General features: G+C 34.8%; 1 protein-coding gene across 1 annotated transcript in view; it reads right to left on the bottom strand.

The window, feature by feature from the left end:
• LOC130047123 (uncharacterized) overlaps positions 1–24,177 on the bottom strand; it is a 36,543-nt gene extending 12,366 nt beyond the window's left edge. Inside the window, exon 1 of the mRNA XM_056141512.1 lies at positions 23,729–24,177. Coding sequence (XP_055997487.1) covers positions 23,729–24,107 — 379 coding nt within the window. The 5' untranslated portion in view covers positions 24,108–24,177. The remainder of the gene's footprint in view (positions 1–23,728) is intronic.
• Positions 24,178–25,784: the final 1,607 nt, after the last annotated feature.

Raw genomic sequence — 25,784 nt, 5'->3', positions numbered from 1 at the left:
GACAAATCTAAGCCCATGGGCCCAACTAAGGTTTAATTTTTTCCACAGATAAACAGACAGACCAAAAACTATATGCCCCCAAATCTTTGAAAGTAACAATGAAATACATGATGAGTTGCATTTTCATTTACAGTCCAAGGGCTATAATTCCCTAAAAAATAATGGGATAGCATTCCCCTTGTAATATGCACATCTATACATTGTGATCTTCCTTTGCACTAAATGTCATTAAAATTCCCCAAAGGGTTTAAGAGGAGTTGCGAAGACAATGTACTTGCATAAAATAAATCTAAGTCCAAGGACCCTAACTCCTTCAAAACTAGTGGTTCAGCATTTCCGTTGTCATATGCACATCTCCACGTTGTATCAAGTTTCATCAAAATCTCCCAGAGGGTTTAGGAGGAGTTGCGAACACAAAGTACAACCCAAGTCTAAGAGTCGTAACTCCTATAAAAACATTTCTCCTTGCAGTATGCACACCTCCACATGGTGATCTTTCTTTGTACCAAAATTCATTGAAATCCCCCAAAGGGTTTAGGAGAAGTTGCGAAGACAAAGTATTTTGAATAGAAAAAAATTAAGTTGAAGGGCCCCAACTCCTTTAAAAACATTGAACAGTATTCCCCTTGCAATATGCACAGCTCGACATTGTGATCTATCTTTGTACCGAGTTTCATCAAAATCCCCAAAGGGTTTAGGAGGAGTTGCGAAGACAAAGTTAAAGGTACATACAGACAGACGACAGCGGTATAGCATAATACGCCAACATTTTTATGCGGGAGTATAAACACTGTTTATAATTTTTAATCTGCTAGTATCACAGTTCTTAAAACAAGTGAAAATAAATTTCCTTTTCTCAAACAATTTCTGAATTATGCCTAGAACTTGTATTATATAGATGTATCCAATCCATGGTGCCCTAGGTGCGGATTAAGCCCCTTTTCGCATCCACTGTACGTTATGAATATATATTATATAATATCATGTAACAACAACTCCTTCTAGAAACCCATTATTTGAGGTGTCCTGTCCTCTAGTAGCGTAGCGCAGAGTAAACGATGAACTCTTGTGTAAAATTAAAATACCTTGAGCTATGTTTTTTTTTTTTGCTTATATAAAACATTGAAATGAAATTTCTAAATTTGACACTGTCGCAGCCAATACTTTTCCCTGTTTCTGATTATACATGTACAAAAATGTACTATATAACATTATTTTCTGTAATAATAATTAATGCATGCATATGCTTTTATAACTACTGTGCTCTAAATGTGTCCAATCCAGGGACCCCTGGCACTCTAGGCGAGGATTAAAATGGGGTACTTGATAATAAAAGAAAGAAAATAGGCTAAGATCTATATAATTTTGAATGCTTTTCAAATGATTCCAAAACAATATTGTGATTTTCATTAATTTTTATATAAACTTCATTCTTCTCAATTTACTAGAACAAAGAAAAAATATCCGAATTCTATATTGATTATATAGGTTGATTGTATCAAATTTTAAAATCACATAACTTTATCTCTAAATTAAAATTTAGGGTCTATACCAGAAAACACTTTGAATGAAACTTTAATACACAACAACGTCCATAGGCCTCATCATCATTTTCATATCAATGCAAGGCGAAGATAACGAACTGTGATCAATCTCATAACTCCTACAAGCAATACAAAATAGAGAGTTGGGCAAACACGGACCCCTGGACACACCAGAGGTGGGATCAGGTGCCTAGGAGGAGTAAGCATCCCCTGTTGACCGGTCACACCCGCCGTGAGCCCTATATCTTGATCAGGTAAACGGAGTTATCCGCAGTCGAAATCAGTGTGCCAAGAACGGCTTAACAATCGGTATGAAACACGTCAGACAGCATTTGACCCAATGCTAGGTTGTATTGACGAACTAAATCGTTATAACGACCATAGAATTTGCGAAATGCTTACTTCAATCGAGATTGTTGAAACCCCTGTACCATCAACTTGTTTGTCAGTAGCTTACCTCGATTTAAAAACTGACTATACGCAGAACAAGCTCTTGCATATCAAATCAGTTGAGATATATAAACACCATATGCAGGTGATAATGGAATATTGCTACATAAATATGGGAAGTTGACGATGGAGAAGCTGAAATCATCCCGTTTGTCATACAGTTGAGTTGTCAGTTGAGTGCATACACTCAATGAATACATGCATGGTGCATGATAATATGACCTATCAACAGACGTAAATCCATTTCATGTACAGTCAACAGTTGAAAATGTTAATCTGTCTTCAGTAGTCTATTTCATGCAAATCACAGGCAGGGTACTCGGTCCGATGGGAAAAAACCCCACTAACACTAATAAATATAGAGTGCATACACTCAGCAATTAGCGCATTCTATATTATTCAAAACTTTTTAAACAAAAAGCACTGTGAGCATCAAATGCCACTGAATTAAAAAAACCCAAAACAAATTACAAATAAGCATGTACGGTAAAAATACTGTAACCAGTATTTCTACGGAATATTTAGCAGATATATAAGATGATATTTAATCACAGTTATTCTCCACATCATGCATCAAGCTGTCTTCAGTAAAGATTGAAAGTCTGAGTAGTTAAATCTTAAATTGGCCTCGTTTTAAAGGACAGCCGACACGTTTCAAAAGGACACTGCCATCAAGAGGCAAAAGGACACTGCCATCAAGGGACAAAAGGACACTGCCATCAAGAGGCAAAAGGACGCTGATCTTTTCTGTCATCATAAAAGGTGTTACACGTCTCATGTGGATTTCCCTAAAGGTGTTACACGTCTCATGTGGATTTCCCTAAAGGTGTTACACGTCTCATGTGGATTTCCCTAAAGGTGTTGCATGAAAGATCGATAAAACTAAGTTATTCAAATATATGATAAAACCAATTGGAACTTATGTGTTGATTAAAACATTTCTGAAAATAAGTCTAAAAGAAGTGTATTGACAAAAATTAGCCAAAAATCAAGCAATAAGCGATTTATACCCCGAGGGTCTCTACAGCCCAGTAGCTAAGTACTTCGTTACTAGCTTGAAAATACGGATGTATATATATTTAATTGCTGTTATAAAATTTAGAAATTCATTTCAAAATTAAGGATTATCTCCCTCATGCATAGCTCTTATCCTTGGACGAATTTGGCTCCACTTGTTTGGCACGCTGTTTTTGGCTATATTTAGATCGAAAACTTCATAGTTATTTCGGATTTCAAAGATTTCGGTTGAGCATCACTGAAGAGACATTATTTGTCGAAAGCGCATCTGGTGCATCAAAATTGGTATACCGTATAAGTTTTACATTATATGATTTTTAGCGTTAAAATGGAGGGGTACCACGAATTTCAGAAAAACTGCCCCCATGAAACAAAATAAGTTTAGCATGAACATGTTCTTCGAGTTTTCCTCTATAAAACTATCGCTTTGAAATTTTGTTTCACGGGGCATTCTTTTCTAAAATTCAAAACATCAACTTCACCTTACGTTAATTTTCCATAGAGGTGGGTAAGGTCGTCGAATTTAACATGTGAAGATATGTTCTTTTTTAAAACGATCGGGTTCGAATCGAAAACATTTTTTTTTTCCTATTACGTTTTCCATTTAGATTTTTTCTTAACTGAAACACACATCCAGTTTTTATAAATGTTTCGGGTCAAACCTTTGTTTATTACAATGTGCCTGGACACTGTTTAGTCTGTGAATGGGATTCGCTGTAAACACTCGGAATACAGCATGCAATACCTATGTTTTAATAATCAAGGTTACTAACGAGAACTTGTATGTTTTTCTGAGTTAAAGGTGTTGACAAAGGCATAACATTGCGTCTTTCACGAAAATCCGTTCTGAACTTTGCAAAGCTCTGAAAGAAAAACTTTAAGGCCAAACAAGGTAAATAATCGTTAAACAGTTTGAGTTGATAAGGTGTTATGTATTCCAGTAGCATATTGCTATGGTGAATTAATGTTTTCATGTGCATGTACATATAATTTTGTTGAACTTTATTAATGCGTATTAAACTTCCCATATTTGTTTGTGGTCAGTCATGTACAGTTGGTAACTGTTGGTTGTAGAAAATAATACATAGAGTATTAGAGCTTTTAGACTGTAGCAGTATAGAATATTACATTGTAGATATTTGATACACTCGTAAAATGTAAACGTATACATTGTTTCTGATATTCAGAAGGAAAAAAAAACACAATTTAATTTTCACGATTTCAAAACTTATGTTTATACTAAAATGTATAATGTATTGACACGTAAAATGTATTAGGCTTGCCCTTAGTATTGGGGAATCCTTCAAGTACTTAAATGGCAAATACGCAATAAGAGTATAAGTATGGATGAAGATCATTTCTACGTCACGAGTGCTGCTACCGAGTTCCGATTTGGGAAAATTCCCGCTTCGGTGCTACACCCTCTTTCGCGATCAGACAAAGCTGATATAAATCTAGTCTAAATGGGGAAGAGAAATGACAAATGCAACGAAGTCATATGATTTTTTAAATGACAAACTTGAAACATTGTGTTGTGTATCTGCATGTATACCTACATGATTATATATTTTTAAAGAAAGTTTTCCCGATTTAAGGTAACTCCATACTAGCAGTTTTATCTGATACAAGTTTAAAAAGTGTCTTTATTTCCATTCATTAGAGTTAAAACTAACAAAGGACAAGGTACGGTTTTAGCCAAATTCTGCCCGGCGTTTATGGAGGAAAATTATTTTGCGTTGCAGATATTTTCCTGTCAAATTCCTAAAAGAGTAACTTATAGTAACTCTCAAAAGCATATGGAAATCAACTCATCTACGCGCATGCGTAGTACATAATCAAATAAAGTAAGGGCTTTCAGGCTATTTGTGGTGTTTTCATGGTTTTTGTATTGATAAACTTGTGAAATTGAACACCTCTTCCCTCGTCGCCCGGAATAATTTTTATATGGATTAAAAATTTACTAAATAACTTACAATTCCTCTTAGTTTCATCCCGGGCGACGATGGAAGAGGGGTTAAAATATCAGTTGAAAGATGCTAACAAATTCGCCATCGTGACGCAATTTGCGTTGATCGTGGCGGTTGAAGAGGAAACGAGAATCATTTGAGTAGTAAATATATTTTCAAATAATATATGCTCATATAGTTATTTATTTAAACACATTGACATTTAATAAAATCATCATAATAATAATAGAAAATCCGGATAAATTTAAGCCTATCTTACAGACCGGATGCCATTTTTGTTGTTATGACTATAGTGTAAACAGAACGGTATATAAATAGCACCAACCGACGATTCGTGAGAATTCATGTTACATACCAGGCAAGCTACATTTAAATAGTTTATATAACGATGGGCGATTCTTTTAATAAATAATATATTCCTTGAAGATTCAAGCATTATTTTTTACCATTCATTTGATTAAATGGGAAACGGCATGTAACAGCAGACGACAATATCCACCTAGGTACGTACGTACATCAGTGACGTATTTAGCGCGAGTGTAACATTTTATATTTTTCAAAGACAACAATTTATTTGTCAGAAAGTTTACGATGGTTATTCACAAATATAAAATTTTAAGCACACTATCTATAAATATACACCACCGCGGTGGCCGAGCGGTTAGAGCGTTCGCCCCGCATGCGGAAGGCCCGGGGTTCGAATCCCGCCCGCGAACGACCGAAGTCGTTAAATCAGGTAGTGACATTGCTCGGCATCAAGTGTCAATGTCACGGGTCCTTGGAGATGACCTTAACACCGGATGATCGGTGTCACAATATGACACTGGGGGTCTTTAGTGTTCTAGTATATCTGCAATAGTTACAAAACTATTTCGTTGTTTGGGGAACACTAATTCACTTTCATTTTTGAAAACACAATACAAAACCAAAAAAGTTTGTGTAGCTAAGATAGGGATTAATATACATTTCTTGCAAGGCACTTTTTACTAAGGAATATATGTTACTCATTAAAATTATTTTTAAATTGAGGTGCCTGAAAGATAATTTGCTCCATATGTGTTACTCGTATTACTATATGTATTTTAATTTACAATGATTGAAATAGATTATAGGCGCATATATCTTCTTTTTTTTTAAGGGGGGGGGGGTGACTTCTCGAAAACATTGACAAACACAAAAATAGGGATTTTGGTAGCATTGGAGTGGGTTGATTACATGTATCCAATGTAGCACTTACAATTACATTTCATCTATCTTTCTCTACTACTATAAAATTCATTCCGGGGGAGGGGGGTTACACAAAGCGAATACACAACATATGGGTAGATCTATATATAAATATAATATTGAGACTTGCAGTATTGAGCATTCCGTCAAAATTTTGTTTTTCTCCATTCGAGATAAATATACGATGTATGTATATACTTGCATAATGAGAAAATGCAGTTTAGATTTGAATGGTTTTCTTTTATCATGGGGCAGGGGTTGGTTAGCAAGTCTTAAGTTTTATTTCTCTTGTATAAACTATCGAATGATTTTTGTATTTTACAACTTTTAAGAGGGTTTCTTTGAGCAAAAGTGGATACAATGACACTAAATTGCGCAAACCAAGTGTTGGGGTGTACCAGCTTTGTATCGCTCAGTTGTACAGTACCGAACACATTGACGATTTTTTGTGGAGAAGCCTGATAGTGGTGAGTGAGAGTGTGTGTGAATATGTGCATAAGAGACGGTCTGTTTGAGGCATGGTATATTTGAGAGAGAGAGAGAGAGAGAGAGAGAGAGAGAGAGAGAGGAGAGAGAGAGAGTTTGACTTAAAAAGTTTTTCATGTTTTGTTTGTTTATTTTACGTCCTTTCGAGAACTTTTCTCTCAAATTGAGAAATCATCAGCTGTATGTGACGTACCACATATAAAACCTATGATTAGCATTTAAGGCTATAGCATTGATTTTTTTTAACGTGCCAATACCTGTTGTGACACAGGGCCTCCTTTTTTAAGGTCACGAAAAGTTGAGGATATCGAATAGTGATGAATTCGAATTTGCGTAATTTCTATAAAGAATACAAAATAAAGAGTAGGGCAAACACGGACCCCTGGACACAGTCGAGGTGGCATCAGGTGCCTATCTGAAAGACCCGTGATTCTCACTTTTGTTGAGCGTTTGTCGAAGAGCACATGTATGTCAACGTCTCAGGTTCGACATGGCATGTCATGAGCAGGGTTCGAACACACTATACCTCCCGGTTACGAAGCGAATGCCCTACCACTGATAACCGTAACCGTTTCATAATTATCTTCCCTTTGAAGTTGTGTTTCTAGTTTCTCAGAAACACTGCGTTTTTTCCTGAGTATACCCATGAAATGACATTTTGCTCCAACTTAATACCACGCATATAATATTGAGAATATACATATATGGAATATTGAATTTGAGCTGCCTTTGATGTCATAATTTTTTTTCCGAATGCAGGCGAGACTCTAACAAATATAAAAAAAATCTTAAAATTCGCCAAGTTGGAGACAGAAATAAGAAATCACTGTTACCAGTATATAAATGTTTCTTTAATTAATTTGGTGTTCAAACCATTATATTTCTGCACCAGAAAAGCTTTCCGCGAATACCTGCAGTTTTTGCCCCTGTGCGGCATATCTGATGTGGTTTCAATTTCCATTTAATACCCATTCAAATCAGTACAAAAACCAATAATTTCGCATTTATTAAGAATTAATACTTCTATGTGTGTTTTCCTACTCAAAACATCGCTTGGGGAGAACTCTCGTATATTACGTCAAAATTAACGTCAAATTTAGTGACGTCGTCAGGTTAATATAAAGTTTTCCGTTGAATATATTACAGCTACTATGGTAGATAAAGAATAACAATGGTCATTTTCATAAATGGCACACTCTCAAATACCAGATTTAGTATTTTGGTGAATTTCCTTGACAGGGCAGATTTTGGCTAAAACCGTATAAATAAAATACCTAGGTCATCACACGTTTTAAGATGCAAGATTGATTGATGTTTTCTGCCACACTCAACAACTTTTCAGTTATCTGGTGGCGCCCAGTTTTTATTGGTGGCAGAGAGAACCCAGATACAATGTACCTGGGAAGAGACCACCGACCTTCCGAAAGTAAACTGGGAAACTTTCTCACTTACCGGCACGAGCGTGATTCGAACCCGCGCCGACAGAGGTGAAAGGCAAGACGTACATAAACAGAATCATATATCACCGTCAGAAAATTGCAATTTTCATTAAACAGCGTAATCAAAATTTCATACAAAATGGTTATGACAGTGTAATAGAATTCATAACAATTTCATGAAACTGTATCTTCACAAAAATATACAAAATGTTTGTAAGAAAGAATAAAGGAATCTCTTGATAGGGAAAGCAATAAAAACAGAGTTATTGCCCATGGATTCAATATTTTAAAACGAATCATTGATTATTTATCATTTTGAAATAGTTTATTTTTAACACGATTTTTTAAAATACCTATCGGAAAAGACTCCAACAAAAGTTATGTTCCTATCATGCATAAATCTAAATAAATCATCGATTTTGCAAAATCTGATGACATCACAGGAGGGTGGAATTACTTTAATATCAAACATTCTAATTTTTAAAAGAAATATAACGATATATAACACAGTGACCAGTCGGTATTCATTTGAACAAAATTTCCAAATTACTCACAGCACTCAATTACTAGTATAGCAAATGTCGGTATTCCGCTAATGGATCGGATCTACTTTTTTGTTTCTTACTGTTGTTCTTTCCTTTTTATAGGAGGGTGGGTGCGGGTAACGGGCAAATACACAAATTTCATCAAAATCAAAACTTCATGAATTTCTTTACAAGCGGTAAAACATTTCTTCCTAAAATATTCTTGTAAAAGGTTTTGTAAATTCTTATACAAACGTTTAACTTTTTTAAGACAAAAGTTGTTTAACCGCTTGTAAACAAATTTCCAAAATTTTGATTTCAATCATAACAAAGTATTTTCTTCTGCTTTTTGGTGTTAGCTACAATAATCATTTCTAATTCTTAAATTCTTTTCCGTTCCGCGTTTTAGTCCCCCCCCCCTGAGTCACAGCAGGTGTGCCACGATAAAGATCCCCCCTCCTCAAAGGCCGTAAGCGCCGAGCATTCGCCTAAACTTTGCAGCCCTTCAACGGTATTGGTGACATCTCCATTCGAGTGAAAAATTCTCGAACGGGACGTTAAACAATATTCAATCAATCAAAAAGAGTTCTCCACAAAATATCCTTTCCATCATAGATATTCTACAACCTGGTAAAACTCAGTATGATAAAAAGTTTGGCAGCGTAAGCGTTTCTATACCCTGCTAATTTATGTGATGCTTAAGACTGTGCAAACATATGTAGCCCGAGCATATCTTTAAAAAACGGTGTTCACTTAATCTACCACTGATTTCACAAAGAATGGTGTGTGCGTGCGCGTGTGTGAGAGTACAAGTTTACTTGCCAAGCCCAATGTCCTTAAATCGTGAAATCGTTCTCTTCAATACTTTACCTATTTTAGTATTTAGTACTTTTTTCCAATAAGGCTGGTATATTTCTTTTCCCAAAGCACGTCTACTTATACTAGTAAAAATAAATCCATTTTGACACAGACTCGCACAATACGCTAAGCATACTTTTCTAAACTCTTTCAACGAAATACATGGTTACCTCTTTCATTTAAAAGGTTAGTTTCTTGACTTCACGATACTCGATAAAATAATCCTCCAGTTTGACATGTTACATTTAATGTATGTGTGCAGGCCATGGGGACCCCGTGCTGGATGACGTAACATCGCTGGTCTATCAGTCTAGATGGTTTTCTTGTCTTCTATTTATAGAATGTATCGCTATGCGAAAAGTTGACATTTAAAATTTAACATATCATACCACGGTCCTACAAATCATATACTATATAGACCTTTGTCCAAAATAAAATAAATTAAAGACAATATACTTTATTAAAACACTTCAGCGGTAACATATACCTGTCCCGCAGAAACGCATGCTACTTCTCCAAACTTATAGAATGGGCCGGATTGTACCGTCCCGTAATAAAGGGACAAACACGACTAACACATTCTGACTGAGTCAAGATATCTTCTGAAAACTAGAGCATTTCATTAATGATTTATAAGATTTTATGATTGGGAACTGATATTTCAGCAATTAGAATAAACGATAATTTTTTGTTATATGAGATTCATAGAAAATTGAGAACTATTTCAAACACATGACGTATATTTGAGATATCTCTAATAGGGGTATTACTTGTAAAAGTAATGTCAACATTTTTTCTCAAAATTTATCAATGACATAGGAATATATATTAATGGCTAATAAAAACATCTATTTTGTACAACAACGAAAGAAACCCAATGAAACCTTATAAAACTACGTTAGATAACCGTTTTTAGTGTATAGAAATATATAAGGAAGAATTATTGTTTTGCAAGACAATAATTATTTAAGCACCAAAATTACATATTCATGTGTCTGTTTTGAGGTTAAAAAGTGTTTGACATTAAATACTGATGTTATTACTGAAATGTATGATATTGAGCAATTTTCATTGAATTAATATTTTAATGCCAAAATGACAGCTAATGCCACTTTAAGAACTTCATCAATCTGTTATATAAAATTCATTTTGAAATAACACGATAAAAACCAATTTGAAGATTAAAAATCCATATGAGAATATATTTAGCACATGATGAATGACTTATTTGAAATTTCTTTTGAAAAACAGTATACATATGTAAATGTGATGTTCTTTTGTCCAATTTATACACACCGGTACACAATAAAATCCTACTAATTATCAAGTAATCATCCCAAGAAATTTAAAAAAGGTCATTTTCTAGACCTGTAATAAGAAAAATAACATTATGCTCTATTCAGTTTAATATGTATTCTTTTTAAAGGGCACAGCATGCTAGAATTATATTGCTATTACAAAATGAATAGATCAAAGACTTTAAGGAAAAAAAGTTCATTATCTAGACCAGTAATAAGAAAAATAACATTTGCGTCTCTTCTCAGTTTAATATTTATTCTTTTTAAAGGGCACAGCATGCTAGAATTATATTGCTATTACAAAATGAATAGATCAAAGACTTTAAGGAAAAAAAGTTCATTATCTAGACCAGTAATAAGAAAAATAACATTTGCGTCTCTTCTCAGTTAAATATGTATTCTTTTTAAAGGACACAGCATGCTAGAATTATATTGGTATTTCAAAATGAATAGGTCAAAGACTTTAAATGGAGGTAAGCTACTGACAAACAAGTTGATGGTACAGGGATTTCAACAGTCTCGATTGAAGTCAGCTTTTCGCAAATTCTATGGTCGTTATAACGATCTAGTTCGTCAATACAACCTCGCATTGGGTCAAATGCTGTCTGACGTGTTTCATACCGATTGTTAAGCCGTTCTTGGCACACTGATTTTGACTGCGGATAACTCCGTTTAGCTGATCAGGATATGGGGCTCACGGCGGGTGTGACCGGTCAACAGGGGATGCTTACTCCTCCTAGGCACCTGATCCCACCTCTGGTGTGTCTAGGGGTCCGTGTTTGCCCAACTATCTATTTTGTATTGCTTGTAGGAGTTATGAGATTGATCACTGTTCGTTATCTTCACCTTGCATGAAAAGGTGAAAATGAACAGTGATCAATTTCATAACTCCTATGATATACAAATTAAGAGGTGGACAAACACGAACCCCAGGATATACCAGATATGGAATCAGGTCCCCAGGAGGAGCAAAGTTCCCCTGTCGACCGATCACACCTGCCGTGAGCCCTATATCTTGATCAGGTAAACGGAGTAATCCGCAGTCAAAATCAGTGAGTAAGGAACGGACTAGCAATTGGTATGAAACACGTCAAGCAACAGTTGACCCATTGACAGGTTGTATAATATACAGTGTATGGATATGAGTTGCACATTCCTTTTATTCTCCCATGAGAAAATAAATTGCTCATTTACAAGGCTTGATCTTAATTCAATTTTGGGAACTGCATTTTTAAACTACATGTTTCTTCTTGTGGATTTAATAAACTCCCTATGAACTCGTTTTCTTGTTTTACCATTACTGAATTATCATTACAAAATGAATCACCATTACTGATTGCTTATTCAGGAAGTTACTGTTTTAAGGTCACCTTAGGTAAGCTTTTCCCAACCCAAGGCACCGTGTATCAATACTTTGATTGTATGTGTGTTATCATTCATGTTTTTATAAAACTTGTTGAAGATTCAAGTATGATGTAGATACATAATAGCTGTGTTTTTGTGTTCCACATGATTTTAAAGGGGGCATGGGCACGATTTGAGCTGAACATTTTCAAATTTTAGGTCACCTGAGTAAAATCATCTGATCTATTGCAATCGCTTGTCGTCGTTAACAATTGAACATTTTTAACTTCTTCCTGATAACTACTATTCTTTTCAAATTTGGTATGAAGCATCTTTGGGGCAAGGGGGATATAAATTGTTAATTTCAGGACTCCTTGGCCCTAGGTGTGGGACAAAAACTGTCCAATTTTCAAAAATCTTCTTTAGAACCACACATGTGTAAGAAAAACTAAATGCATAGTGATGTAGCGCAGGAAGCTCTCTACCAAAATTGTAAATTTCATGATCCCCGGGGTAGAGGTTTTGACCTAAGGGCGGGGCCAAATGTAATATATAGTGTTTATGTGTAAAATACTTAAATAACATCTTCTTCAGTGCTATTGATACTAAATTGAAACTAAATGGATATTTCAAAAGAGCAGGTAGTCCTTTACCAAAACTGTAAATTTGATGGATAACTCCGTTTACCTGATCAGGATATGGGGCTCACGGCGGGTGTGACCGGTCAACAGGGGATGCTTACTCCTCCTAGGCACCTGATCCCACTTCTGGTGTGTCCAGGGGTCCGTGTTTGCCCAACTATCTATTTTGTATTGCTTGTAGGAGTTATGAGATTGATCACTGTTCGTTATCTTCACCTTGCATGATCCCAGGGGTAGGGGTTTTGGTATTGGGGTGGGACCAAAATGATCAGCTATTAAATGTATGGACAATAGAAATTTTGAGCTTCTTGATAACTAACATTCCAATTCTTTTCAAATTTAGTATGAATCATCTTTGGAACAAGGGGGGCATAAAATGTTACTTTCAGGTCTCTTGCACCTCTGAGGCCTTAAGGGCGGGGCGAAAACTGTCCCAAATTGACCAATGTTCAAAAATCTTCTCTAGAACCGTTCATGTGTCAGAAAAACTAAATGCATAATGATGTAGAGCAGGAGGGCCTCTACCAAAATTGTAAATTTCATGATCCCCGGGGTAGGTGTTTTGACCCTCAGGGCGGGACCAAACTTAATATATAGTGTTTATGTGTAAAACACTTACATGTAATTAACATCTTCTTTAGTGCTACTGATACGAAATTGAAACTAAATGGATATTTTGAAGGAGTAGGTAGTCTTTTATCATAAATGTAAATTGCACGATCCTAGAGGGGTAAGGGTTTGGTTTCAGGGTGGTGTCAAAATTATATTAATGATTTGAAGGACTTATTTAAGTTTGCTGGTTCCGTATAAAATTTAAATGCATACTTAGGAAAAGCAGAAAGGGATGTACAAACAAGAGGTACTGTGAGCAATGCTCACTAAGAATACCCCCCGCTTACCCCAATCTCCCACAGGGTGTTGGTAATAGGTATAAACTACCTCTTTTCTGAGTGTAAAAAACAAATGGCATGACAAACCGAACCATATTGCTACTTCGATGTCCAGTGCAAGTGATCTTTGACCCCAAAATCGATAAGGAACATCTTCATCCCATGGGTAGTCCATATGTATGATATGGTGACTGTAGGTGGAAAGGACAACGCTTTAGAGCCCGGAAACCATATTGCTACTTCGACCTTTTGACCCCAAAATCGATAGGGAACATCTTCATCCCATGGGTAGTCCATATGTATGATATAGTGACGGTAGGTGGAAAGGATAATGCTTTAGAGCCCGGAAACCATTGCGTCTACAGACGGACGGACGGACAGACAGACAACCCGATTCCAGTATACCCCCCCCCCCCACAACTTGTTGCGGGGGGTATAAATATGGTCAATTTCGCAACCCAAGGTTTTGACTCTAAGATGGGTTCAGATTAGTCATATCTTTTAATGTTAATACACATACATGTATTATATTATGTAAAGCCTTTTATCAGTGTATGTACTTTTAAGGGCATTGAAGTTTTAAGAACACATCTTCTTATATACTGTTGCTGAACGTTAGAATTTAGCTTAGCTATTCAGAACAGGAATTTTTTTTTTTGAATTCATAGCCCTTGGGAGTAGTAATACTTTTCACTAGTACTCAGGTGACCGATAAGGCCTGTGGGCCTCTTGTTAATTGTTTGATTGTATCTTGCTTAACGTCTCTCTCTCTCTCTCTATCTCGAGAGAGAATTGTTCACTCATTTGGAGACGTCACCAAGACCGGTGAAGGGCTTCAAATATAGGCCTATGCTTGGCGCTTACGGCCATTGAGTAGTGAGGGTTCCTAAGCGTGCCACACCTACTGTGACACGGGACATATCCGAGGACCCGTGACATTTACACCCGATGCCGAGCGTTTGGCAATGAAACTATCACTACCTGTTTTAACGACTTCGGCCTGTCGCGGCCGGGATTCGAACCTCTAAACTTCCGGGGCGAACGCTCTAACCTTTAGGCCACCGCGGCGGTCCTCTTGTTAATCTTGAGAATGCTTAACTAAAGTATTTTTAATGGTCAGCAAAAATTGTGAATGTCAACTGTCGAGGTAAATGGGAGATACAGCGATTACAATTCTTTGTTATGTAAACAAGGGTCGTGTCGTGTTTTTGTTTACAAAAGGCTAAAAATACAAGTAAATGTTTCGTTTAAAGCAGAATTGTTGTTTTTCAATTTACAAGTTAATTCTGAAAACAATATTAATTAAAAAATCTTCGTAATTATAGACCAATTAGTCTTACAAATTGTGATTATAAAATTTTAGCACAAATTTTCGCTATAAGATTACAAAAAGTTATAGATAAACTAATAAGTAAAGACCAATCCGCATACATTAAAGGTAGATATATCGGTGAAAATGCAAGACTTTTACTTGATATATTTGAATACTGTGAAACAAAACAAAAAGAAGGAGCAATTTTACTTCTTGATTTTCAAAAAGCTTTCGATTCTGTAGAATGGAACTTCATGTTCAACACCCTTAATAAATTTAATTTTGGAAAGCAATTCATAAAATGGATAAAAAAAATTATATACAAATCCTGTATATCGCATAAAAAATAATGGATGGATGTCTAGGACCTGTAAAATGACCAAAGGCATTCGACAAGGATGTCCAATCTCAGCATTGCTTTTTTTATTTTTCGTAGAAATAATGTCGAAAAAAATTCACAATTCACCTGAAGTTAAAGGCTTTAGTAATGACCTTATGACTAACGAAATAAAAATACTTCAACATGCAGACGACACATCACTTTTTCTTTTTTTTTTCTTTTTTTTTTTTTATACAGGATATCAGATCTATAGAAAAAGTCATTAAAATAATTGAACACTTTGGTCAGGTATCAGGAATGCAACTCAATAAAAATAAATCTGAAGGAATACCATTAGGTCTTTTGAAAAACAGATATGATAAATTATATGATATCAATATCACCAATGCACCTGTTAAATGCTTAGGGATATATATAGGTCATGATGCTAATCAATGTTACAATAAAAACTGGACGGAAAAAATTAATAAACTAGAAAAAAGACTTACAATGTGGAATGCAAGAAAATTAACCTTATATGGAAAATGTACCGTAATAAATACTTTAGCATTAACACAATTATACTATAGTGCAACTATATTGCAATATCCAAGAAAAGAATCCATAAAAAAATAAAGAAAACAATCTTCGATTTCCTATGGGGCAAAAGAGAAAGGATAAAAAGATATACTTTAATTGGAAAACAAGATGAAGGAGGAATAGGTATTGTTGATATTGATTGTAAATTAAAAGCACTCAAGGCTGCTTGGGTAACAAGAATTTTCAATGAAAAACAATCATCTTTAAAATCTTTCTTTAATTCGTGTATTCTTAAAAGATTCATTACACCCGAATATCTCATAATGACAAATACAACCAGTACTGATGAAATAAAGCAAATTTTCAAATCATTACCAATATTTTACTGCGAAGTACTCAGTACATTGAATGAATGCAAACATAAAACACAAAATAAAAGAGATGACTGACGTTGAAGTATTGTCGCAAACTATATGGTTAAACAATTTGACTCGATTTAATGGTAAACTTATTTTTTTACACAGATTGGATAAAAAGTGGAATTTTATACATTAAAGACCTGTTTGATGAAAACGGAAATGTTCATGATATCAATTATTTTTCTAATATTCTTGTCAACAAGTCTAACTGGATTTGCGAATATAACACACTGGAAAAGGTTATTAAACCTGTCCAAAAATATCACGATACTTCAAAAGGAGTCTATATAAACATAAGAAAACAAAGTAACATTTGATTAAAAACAAGAGAAGAATACCCCTACACTTGATAAATAGCAAAACAATATATGATATATTTATCAAAAAATTCTTTATTAAACCCTACTGTGAGAGATTTTGGGCAAAAAGCTTCAATTTCAATTTTGAAGAAAACAAAAGAAATATTTTTCAGTCAAAAATCACTAAAATCAAAGACAAGCAATTAGCAGAATTTAATTACAAACTCTTACAAAATCTACTTAATAATAATAAATCTGTTCACAAATGGAATAAGAATGTATCCAATCAATGCCCGTATTGCCAAACACTTGAAGATACAAAACATTTAATCTTTGAGTGTAGAAACGTACAATTAATATGGAAGAAATTAGAAAATCATTTGAAATTTAATTTAAAATGGAAACATGTTGCATTAGGATTTTTTCATGAAGAAAATAAAACTACCACTTCAATAAATCATTTATTATCATATACAGCTTATTACATATATAAAATAAAGATGAAGTTAAGATATGAAAATAAAGAAGAAAATATTAATGACATTTCCTATTTTGTAAAAACAAACTTAATATACCAATATGAGACTTATAAAACATTGAATTTCAACTTCAATTATAAATGGTTTTATGATATTTCTATGACTTTGTGATGATGATAATAAAAAATAGTCAGATTATCTGAAGGAGTCTGTCCTTCAGTGGAGCTGCCTGAAGGGGAAAATATAGACATTGTGTGTTTAAGGCTGTTCCTCACAGGCAGCATGGCTTATTGAAAAATATCTCTACCATATTTATATATATTTGTTATAGTATTATAAATATCGAATTTATGTATATGAATGTATATCTATATGTATGCATATGTATGTGTCTTATATATGAATTTTCTTAAAAGTAATATAGTGTATGATTTAAATATATATATGTGTGTGTATATATATGTATACGTGTATATATATATATATATATATATATATATATATATATATGTCTGTGTGTGTATATGTATGTATGCGTGTGTGTATACGTATATAATTAAAAACGAAATACATCCAATCCAATGGGCTCCTGGCACCATAGGTGAGGAATAAGTGGGAATATCCTAGGATATTTTATCCCAACCAAAATTGTATGCTTCCAAATAAAATATATATATAGAAAAAACAAATTAAAAAATTTCTAGTGTTTGGCACATCTCATTTTGTTTTAAACATGCTATTTTCTATCAAGCGATCTATACATGTATGTAAACAAAAACATGACACGAGCCTTGTTTACATAACAAAGAATTGTGAGTACTGTATCTCACTTGTAACTCAACAACTGATATTTAAATTTTGGTTGACCATTAAAAATGCTTTAGTTAAGCATTGTAAATAAAATACAAATTTTGTTTTTTTTTTAAAATTGGAAAAATCACATTTTACAATTTTCGGTTCAAATCGTGTTCATGCCCCATTAAATAGAAAGTGTTTTATTGAATTTTACAGTATATGCTTTAGGATGTTGTTGGTATACCCCCTTGCACTTTGAACTGTACAACTTTCATGTTAACAAATGAGTTCTTTCCACTCTTGTTTAAAGGGACATAGCCACTATTTGAGCTGAACATTTTTATATTTCCATTTTTATTGTTTACAATGCTGAAGTAAATTATTTCTGGTGGTCAACCGAAATTTGAATATCAGCACTCGCAATGCTTTGTTATGTAAATAAGGCTCGAGCCATGTTTTTGTTTACATTAGACTGTTTAATAGAAAATAGCGTGTTTAAAACAAAATGAGTTGTACCAAACACTAGAAAATATTTAACTGTGTTAAGAATTCACTTAGGAATTGAAAAAAATCTGCTTTAAACGAAAATTTTACTAGTTTATTTAACCTAAGTAAACAAAAACATGGCACAAGCCATGTTTACATAATACCACCTTCACACTCACGGATTTTTCTTACACGAATCCTTACGGATCTCCGACTCGTAGTCAATCGCAAGCATTCGTAAATCACTCGTCGGTATATGTAAATAACTCGTCACAACTCGCACACACTCGTAAGGATCCGTGAAAGTAGGGGCAAATTTTTTGACATGTCAACAAAATTTTCACGATTGTCCACGAATTTCATTTCCCGTAAATAACTTGTAACAATCCGTAAGTATCGTAAACTGGTCGCAAGAACACGTAAACTGCTCGTAAAAATCCGTAAAACACTCGTAATTTTTTTTAATGAATCTTGGCGGTTAGTTTACGATATGTAACGGATAGTTTACGAGTTGTTTACGGATTATTACGAATGTCTAAGTGATATTTACGATTTCATTCACATCGGATTACAGTCGCTTTAGGGATTGATCAGAGTCATTATGAGGGCTTTACGTGAAAACACGATTACTTTAGGAGTACATACTTAAACTTAACGATTAAGGAAAGGTATAAAAGACGCAAAATCTGACAGTTTCTTTCAGTTGTTATCAAGACATCAAAGAAGTTACACATTAATGTCAGTTTTCGAATGATGATACAAAGCCAATTGCGAACCCTTTCGAGTCAAAAAAGTAGAAAATCGTTACTAAGTCCTAACTATTCGTAACAGCACGTTATCAACACGTTAACAGGTCGTGATTTACACGTAAAAGCTAAGCTAGATCGTAAATTTCCGTAATATACTCGAGCTCGTAACAATCCATAAAAAGCTCGTATTAATCCGTGTTCACTCGGAACAAATCGTAAATGTTTGCCGTAAATGCATCGCAAGAACTCGTAATAAACCGTAAATGGCCAGTAAATACTCTTAAAACGTTCTTAAATAGCTCTTTAAAGTGTCTAAATCATAACGATCCATGTACTTTAACGGATTTGTGGAATACATAAGACTTGTGACCTCTGTATCTCCCATGTACCTTGACTACTGACAATCAAATTTTTTGATGATTATTAGTAATGTGCATGTACCTTAATTAAGCATTCTCAACATTAAAAATCAAAAAATGAAATTTGAAAATTTTCAGCTCAATTCGTGTCCATGTCCCTTTAAAGGGACTGATTCACGATTTCCCCCCAAATTTTGTTTTTCACTTTAAATGATCAAAATTTACAGTCTAATATGTTTAGAAGGTTTCACAAAAAATTAAGGTTATTTATCATGACAGAAACCCATCTTAGAGAGTTTATTACTTGTTTTGAAAACAAAGATTAAGGTGTGTTTGTGTTTACGAAGTTTTCAAATAAATGGATATTGATCCAAGCTTATTATGTATATCACATCTTAAGCATACATTAGGTAACACGTGTTTATATAAGTTTAAATTTGTGTTTGTACAAAATGAAGATGCTTTAAATTACAAAATTAATGATTCACTGGTTTGTTTGTTTACATAAAAAGACTCGAGTCTTTGTTTACATAACACAGAATTAAAGCTAAAATATTGCTCTTAACCTTGCATTCAGACGGTCCAAAGTTTGGATGTCAACATTAAATGAGTTATATTTTTAATTTTTAACATAAAAAAATGAAAAATATTTCTTTCAAAAAAACGTGAACCAGTCCCTTTAAATCAGCATTCACTATTTGCACATGTATAATGATGGTCATTATACATGTGCAAATAGTCTTTTTAAAATACAGTCCTAATTTGTTTGGATTCACATTCTTGGCAACTTGATTTTGAATTAAATTCAACCTCATTATTGATTACGAAAAGTTAAGTCTACTTTCAGGTTTTTAGCTCTTCTGAGCCGAAGGCGTGTGGTGTGCATCAACTTTTTTGAAAAAGGGCTATATCTCAAGAACCCCTTGGCCAATTTTTGTCAAATTTGTCACAGGGTATCCTTGGCCCAAGGGCTTTTATTTGTACTAAAACTAAGGTTGTGACCCTTTAACAAGGGGAGACAATTAGGAAAATGTAAAACAAAAGAAGTTGTTGCTAAAAACAACTTCTTCTCAAGAATCATTGGGCAAATTATTACCAAAGTTATGCATAAGGATGAGGATAGGTTGTAGATAAAAAAAAAATTGTTCAAGGCATCATCCTGGGGCAAAGGGTGTGGTCTCAAGGTCACTTCTAAGTTGACCTTAAATTTTGTTTTGTTAAAACTTTGATATTTTGCTTAGTATAAGGACTAGGATCATCAAATTTTGTCAGTTGATGCATCTTAGGACGTAATATCATGCTGTCTCAAAAGTAGGTGATGACCTACCTTTTGAATTTCGCAGGTAATTATTATTAAATGGATTTTGATTCATATCTTGGACACTTTTGAGCCTATGATCATCAAAAGTTGTCAGTTGATGGATCATGGGACCTTAAAGTGCGTCATGTAAAAAGTATGTCACCATGACCTACTTCCTGAATTTTATGGCTAATCATTTATAAATACATTTTAGGTTGTTATTTCAGATACCGAGAGGTTTAGAATCATCAAACCTTGTAAGCTGATGCGTCTAGAGGCCTCGAAACATATTTATAAAACAAAGTAGGTCACAGTGACCTACTGTTTGAATTTTGCAGACATTCAAATTTCACATTTTCAATTTTAAATGCATATTTTGGACACTATGAAAGCTAGGATCATCAAACTTTGTCAGTTGATGCATCTTGAGTCTTCATAGTTTGTTGACCAAAAAGTAGGTCACCGTGACCTACGTTTGGAACTTGACGGCTATATTTTAATATTTTAGATACTATTTGACTTACACTTATCAAACTTTGTCAGTTGATGCATGTTGAGTCTTCAGAGTCTGTTGACTAAAAAGTAGGTCATCGTGTCCTATTTTTGGATTTTGACGGCTATATTTGAATATTTCAGATACTATTTGACTTATAATCATCAAACTTTGTCAGTTGATGGGTCTTGAGTCTTCAGAGTGTGTCGACCAAAAAGTAGTCACTGTGACCTACTTTTGGAATTTGACGTTTATATCTGAATATTTCAGATACTATTTGACTTCAATTATCAAACTTTGTCAGTTGATGCATCTTGAGTCTTTGGAGTGTGTCTACCAAAAAGTAGGTCACTGTGGCCTTCTTTTGGAATTTAACAGCTATATTTGAATACTATTTGACGTGTCAGTTGATGCATCTTGAGTCTTCAGTGTGTCTACCAAAAGTAGGTCACCGTGACCTACTTTTGGACAGTTACATTTAAATTTCCAGGTACTATTTGAATTAACATCATCAAACTTTGTTAATTAATGAATCTTGTTTAGTGAGAATTTTTGCCTGTTCTACAATGTATCAGAAGAGCGATTCTATGTCCATGGGCCTCTTGTTAAAATTGCTACCGGCAAACATTCACTAAAATATGTAGTATATGTCATAAAGATGCATACTTGTGTACATCAAAATTATTTCTGGAAAAGGGTGTAAAGTGTTTCAGATGCCTTCTTTATTTTGTCGGTGTGTTGAGACATGAATATTTGTGGCACTTCCTACTTGGTATGTGTGAGTAATATGTGTATTTGTCTTTCTGTTTTTGCTGAGTTTGTTTCTTCGTCCCTTCCTTGCTTGACAAGTATAAAACTATGGATTAATTTCATTATAATTGTATTCTAAAAATGTTTCCTGCACTGATAAACTATACCACAGTAGTTATTTATTAGATATGTAGTTGTGAATCATAGGCTTGGAAGTTTCCATTCAATTCTAAAGAACTTTGACTAAACTTGAAATCGCAAAACCTTTCTCAAGTCAACATGAAAACGTATGACTTTCCAAAATTTTACACAACCATTTCTCACGATAAATTAAAGTCTAGACTTTTTGACATCATAGACGGCTGCTTCTTCAAGAAAAATGGAAAACGCAAATATTCCTATCTAATGACCTGTCATCCAAAAAATAAAACAACTTTTTTAAACGTCATTCTGATTCCACGCACAAGTACTCTGAAGTTGAAATAAAAAATATGCTGGAGTTCCTCATCGACAATATATTCGTAGTCTTTGGTGATCAGGTCTTCCAACAGTCTGTTGGAATTCCCATGGGCACGAATTATGCTCCTTTGTGAGCTGACCTGTTATTATATTCCTATGAAGCAGAATTTATTCAAAAACTCTCTTGCTGTGGCCTTGAATTCGACATTTAGATATATCGACGACGTATCATCTATCAACAATAATAATTTTCATTCATATGTCAATTCGATATATCCCAGTGCACTCGAAATAAAAGACACCACAGAGTCGTCCGCTTCTGCTTCATGCTTGGATGTTTTGTTGAGGGTGGATGTTGGCGGCGAACTAACAACTCAACATTATAACAAACGCAGGGAGGTGACTGAATTCCTCCGAAATCAGAGAAAAACTGGTTAAAAAGGGAGGTAAACACCTCACCCAACTTCGAAAAATATAATTTTCTGCCACTTTAGATCAATTCCAGAGTGTTTCATTTTTTCGAAAACTGAGCAACTCAGAGGATTTCCCCTGAACAGAGGAAAAATCACATCCCTGCAAACGGGACGATTTCAGCTTCTCCATCGTCAACTTCCCATATTTATGTAGCAATATCCATTATCTCCTGAATATGGTGTTTATATATCTCAACTGATTCGATAAACAAGAGCCTGTTCTGCGTCAGTTTTTAAATCGAAGCAAGCTAACGACAAACAAGGTGATGGTGCAGGGGTTCCAACAGTCTCGTTTATACTCAGCATTTCGCAAATTCTATGGTCGTTATAACGATCTAGTTTGCCAATACAATCTATCATTGGGTCAAGTGCTGTCTGACGAGTTTCATGCCGATTGTTAAGCCGTTCTTGGCACACTGATTTTGACTACGGATAACTCCGTTTAGCTGATCAAGATATAGGGCTCACGGCGGGTGCGGCAGGTCGACAAGGAGTGCTTACTCAATCGAGACTGTTGAAACCCCTGTACCATCAACTTGTTTGTCAGTAGCTTGCCTCGATTTAAAAACTGACTATACGCAGAACAAGCTCTTACGTATCGAATCAGTTGAGAGATGTTAACACCATATGCAGGTGATAATGGAATATTGTTACATAAATATGGGAAGTTTGATAATGGAATATTGTTACATAAATATGGGAAGTTGACGATGGAGAAGCTGATATCATCCCGTTTGTCATACAGTTGAGTTGTCAGTTTGCCGTTAATATCTACTTTTAATAAAATATGTGAATATGAATGTATACAAACCCAACTCCACGTTCACTGTTGTGGTGACCTCCGCTGTTTGGGTGAGTTGTGTTGGTGTTGTATAATCATCACTGATATAATAACGTGTCCCTGGCATTGGAACTAAGCTCACAGACAACGGGGAATACACAACAGAGAAGCCCTTACAGAGTAGAGACGAATAAAACACAGACGCGCAGTTTGTGAGTAAAGTACACTGCGAAACACACTGAAGTCGTGAGGAGTTTCTGGATAAGAAGACGACGTCGTGGTTTGTGCTGATTTTATCATTCAGCGTTGTCAATAGTTTATATTTAAAGATACTAATACCTTCTGTGCTGATTTTCTTCACTATTATAGCAATGAAAAGAAGTACACTTCCTTTGGAAAATAATAACATTTTCTTTTTAGAAATGTGATAATTGCTCCAGGAGTCGTAGATTTAACCATTGAACCGCTTGTTGCTGTATTCGAAGCGTTTAGTATCGACAGACTGCGAATAAGGTACAACACCGGTCAGTATAGATCCAATAGTAAATAGAATCATCGATATCCTTTAGACAATATTTCTAGGGTGTTTGTATAAAGATATATGGTGGATATTGTATAGTTGTTTTCATGGTATCATAATTATTAGTACATGTACCTACCGACGAAGTCGAAGGGGACGACTTTAGGGTTACGCTCCGTCCGTCTGTCCGTCAGTTCAGTTTCCGCACCTTTTCCCTGTTCTTGCAGATATTCATTTGATATATGGTACATAGCTTTGCCATAACAAGTTACAGATCAACTTTTGAATTTGGTCCCGGTCCGTTAATTTTTCACTTAGTTATGGGACTTGGACGACGACGTTTTATCTATTAACAATAACTTTCATTCATATGTCGATTCGATATATCCCTGCGAGCTCGAAATAAAAGACACCACAGAGTCGTCCACTTCCGCTTCATACTTGGATATTTTATTGAAAGTAGATATTAACGGCAAACTAACAACTCAACTTTATGACAAACGGGATGATTTCAGTTTCTCCATCGTCAACTTCCCATATTTGTGTAGCAATATTCCATTATCACCTGCATATGGTATTTACATCTCTCAACTGATTCCATACGCAAGAGCTTGTTCTGCATATGTTCAATTCATGATCACCTACGTATTTCACAGTTTATTGACTTGTTTAAAGACCTAAACCTATTTATAAATTTGCCTTTTTTCCTGGTCTAGTCTCTATTCGAATAGAAGTTGATTTCCAACCATTCCTATCCTGGTTCCCCATTACCATAACCTACATAATGAATTTGAATATTGTTGCCGGTAGGATACTATGTATTGCCATGCAATACTCTCAGAATGCTAGTAGTTTGCTTCTTTACATGCTACATTATATATTAAGTGTCCATACAGCAATAAGCTGAAATACATAAGCCCTGTTCCGATAATGTTACATAATAATAATAATGATTGGTTTTATATAGCGCCTTTTCCAGCGTATGTTGCTCAAAGCGCTTTACAATATTCAATGTACATTATTACCCCGGCAGACCTTATATCAATCTAGAACTTTCTCAGTCTCCTAGGAAGCATACAGTGCAAGCTGTCATTACAAGCGCTAGAGCACTAACATTCTAACAATATCTTTCACTGTCTATAGCCAGGTACCCCTTTTACACTTGGGTGGAGTGAGGAAATTCATGTAAAGTGCCTTTCCCAAGGACACAACGTCAGCCCTGCCGCGGCCAGGACTCGAACCCACGACCTTTCGGTCGAGAGTCTGACGGCCTAACCACTCGGCCACCGACATACTGTTTTACGTCCTTGTATCGTAATTTCACTCACATGGAGACTTCAAAAAGATTTGTGTGAAGTACCACAAAGACAACGACCCAATAAAACCATTCGCATGCCTACAGCTTACGCTCTCTTACAAAATAAAACAAGCATTTTAAAAATATTGCATAAGCAATACATGTCCCATACCTATTGATTGACGACTGTATTTAACATTCGAGGAAATGTACACTTTATGTTGTTTGACCTTGAACTGTGACCCGATATACCATGTTTACCAGTGTCG

This window comes from Ostrea edulis, chromosome 6 (assembly GCF_947568905.1).
Source record: "Ostrea edulis chromosome 6, xbOstEdul1.1, whole genome shotgun sequence".
In the NCBI taxonomy this organism is placed as follows: Eukaryota; Metazoa; Mollusca; class Bivalvia; order Ostreida; family Ostreidae; genus Ostrea; species Ostrea edulis.
Note: the sequence above shows the minus strand (reverse complement) of the source record. Positions and strands in the feature narration are given on the sequence as shown.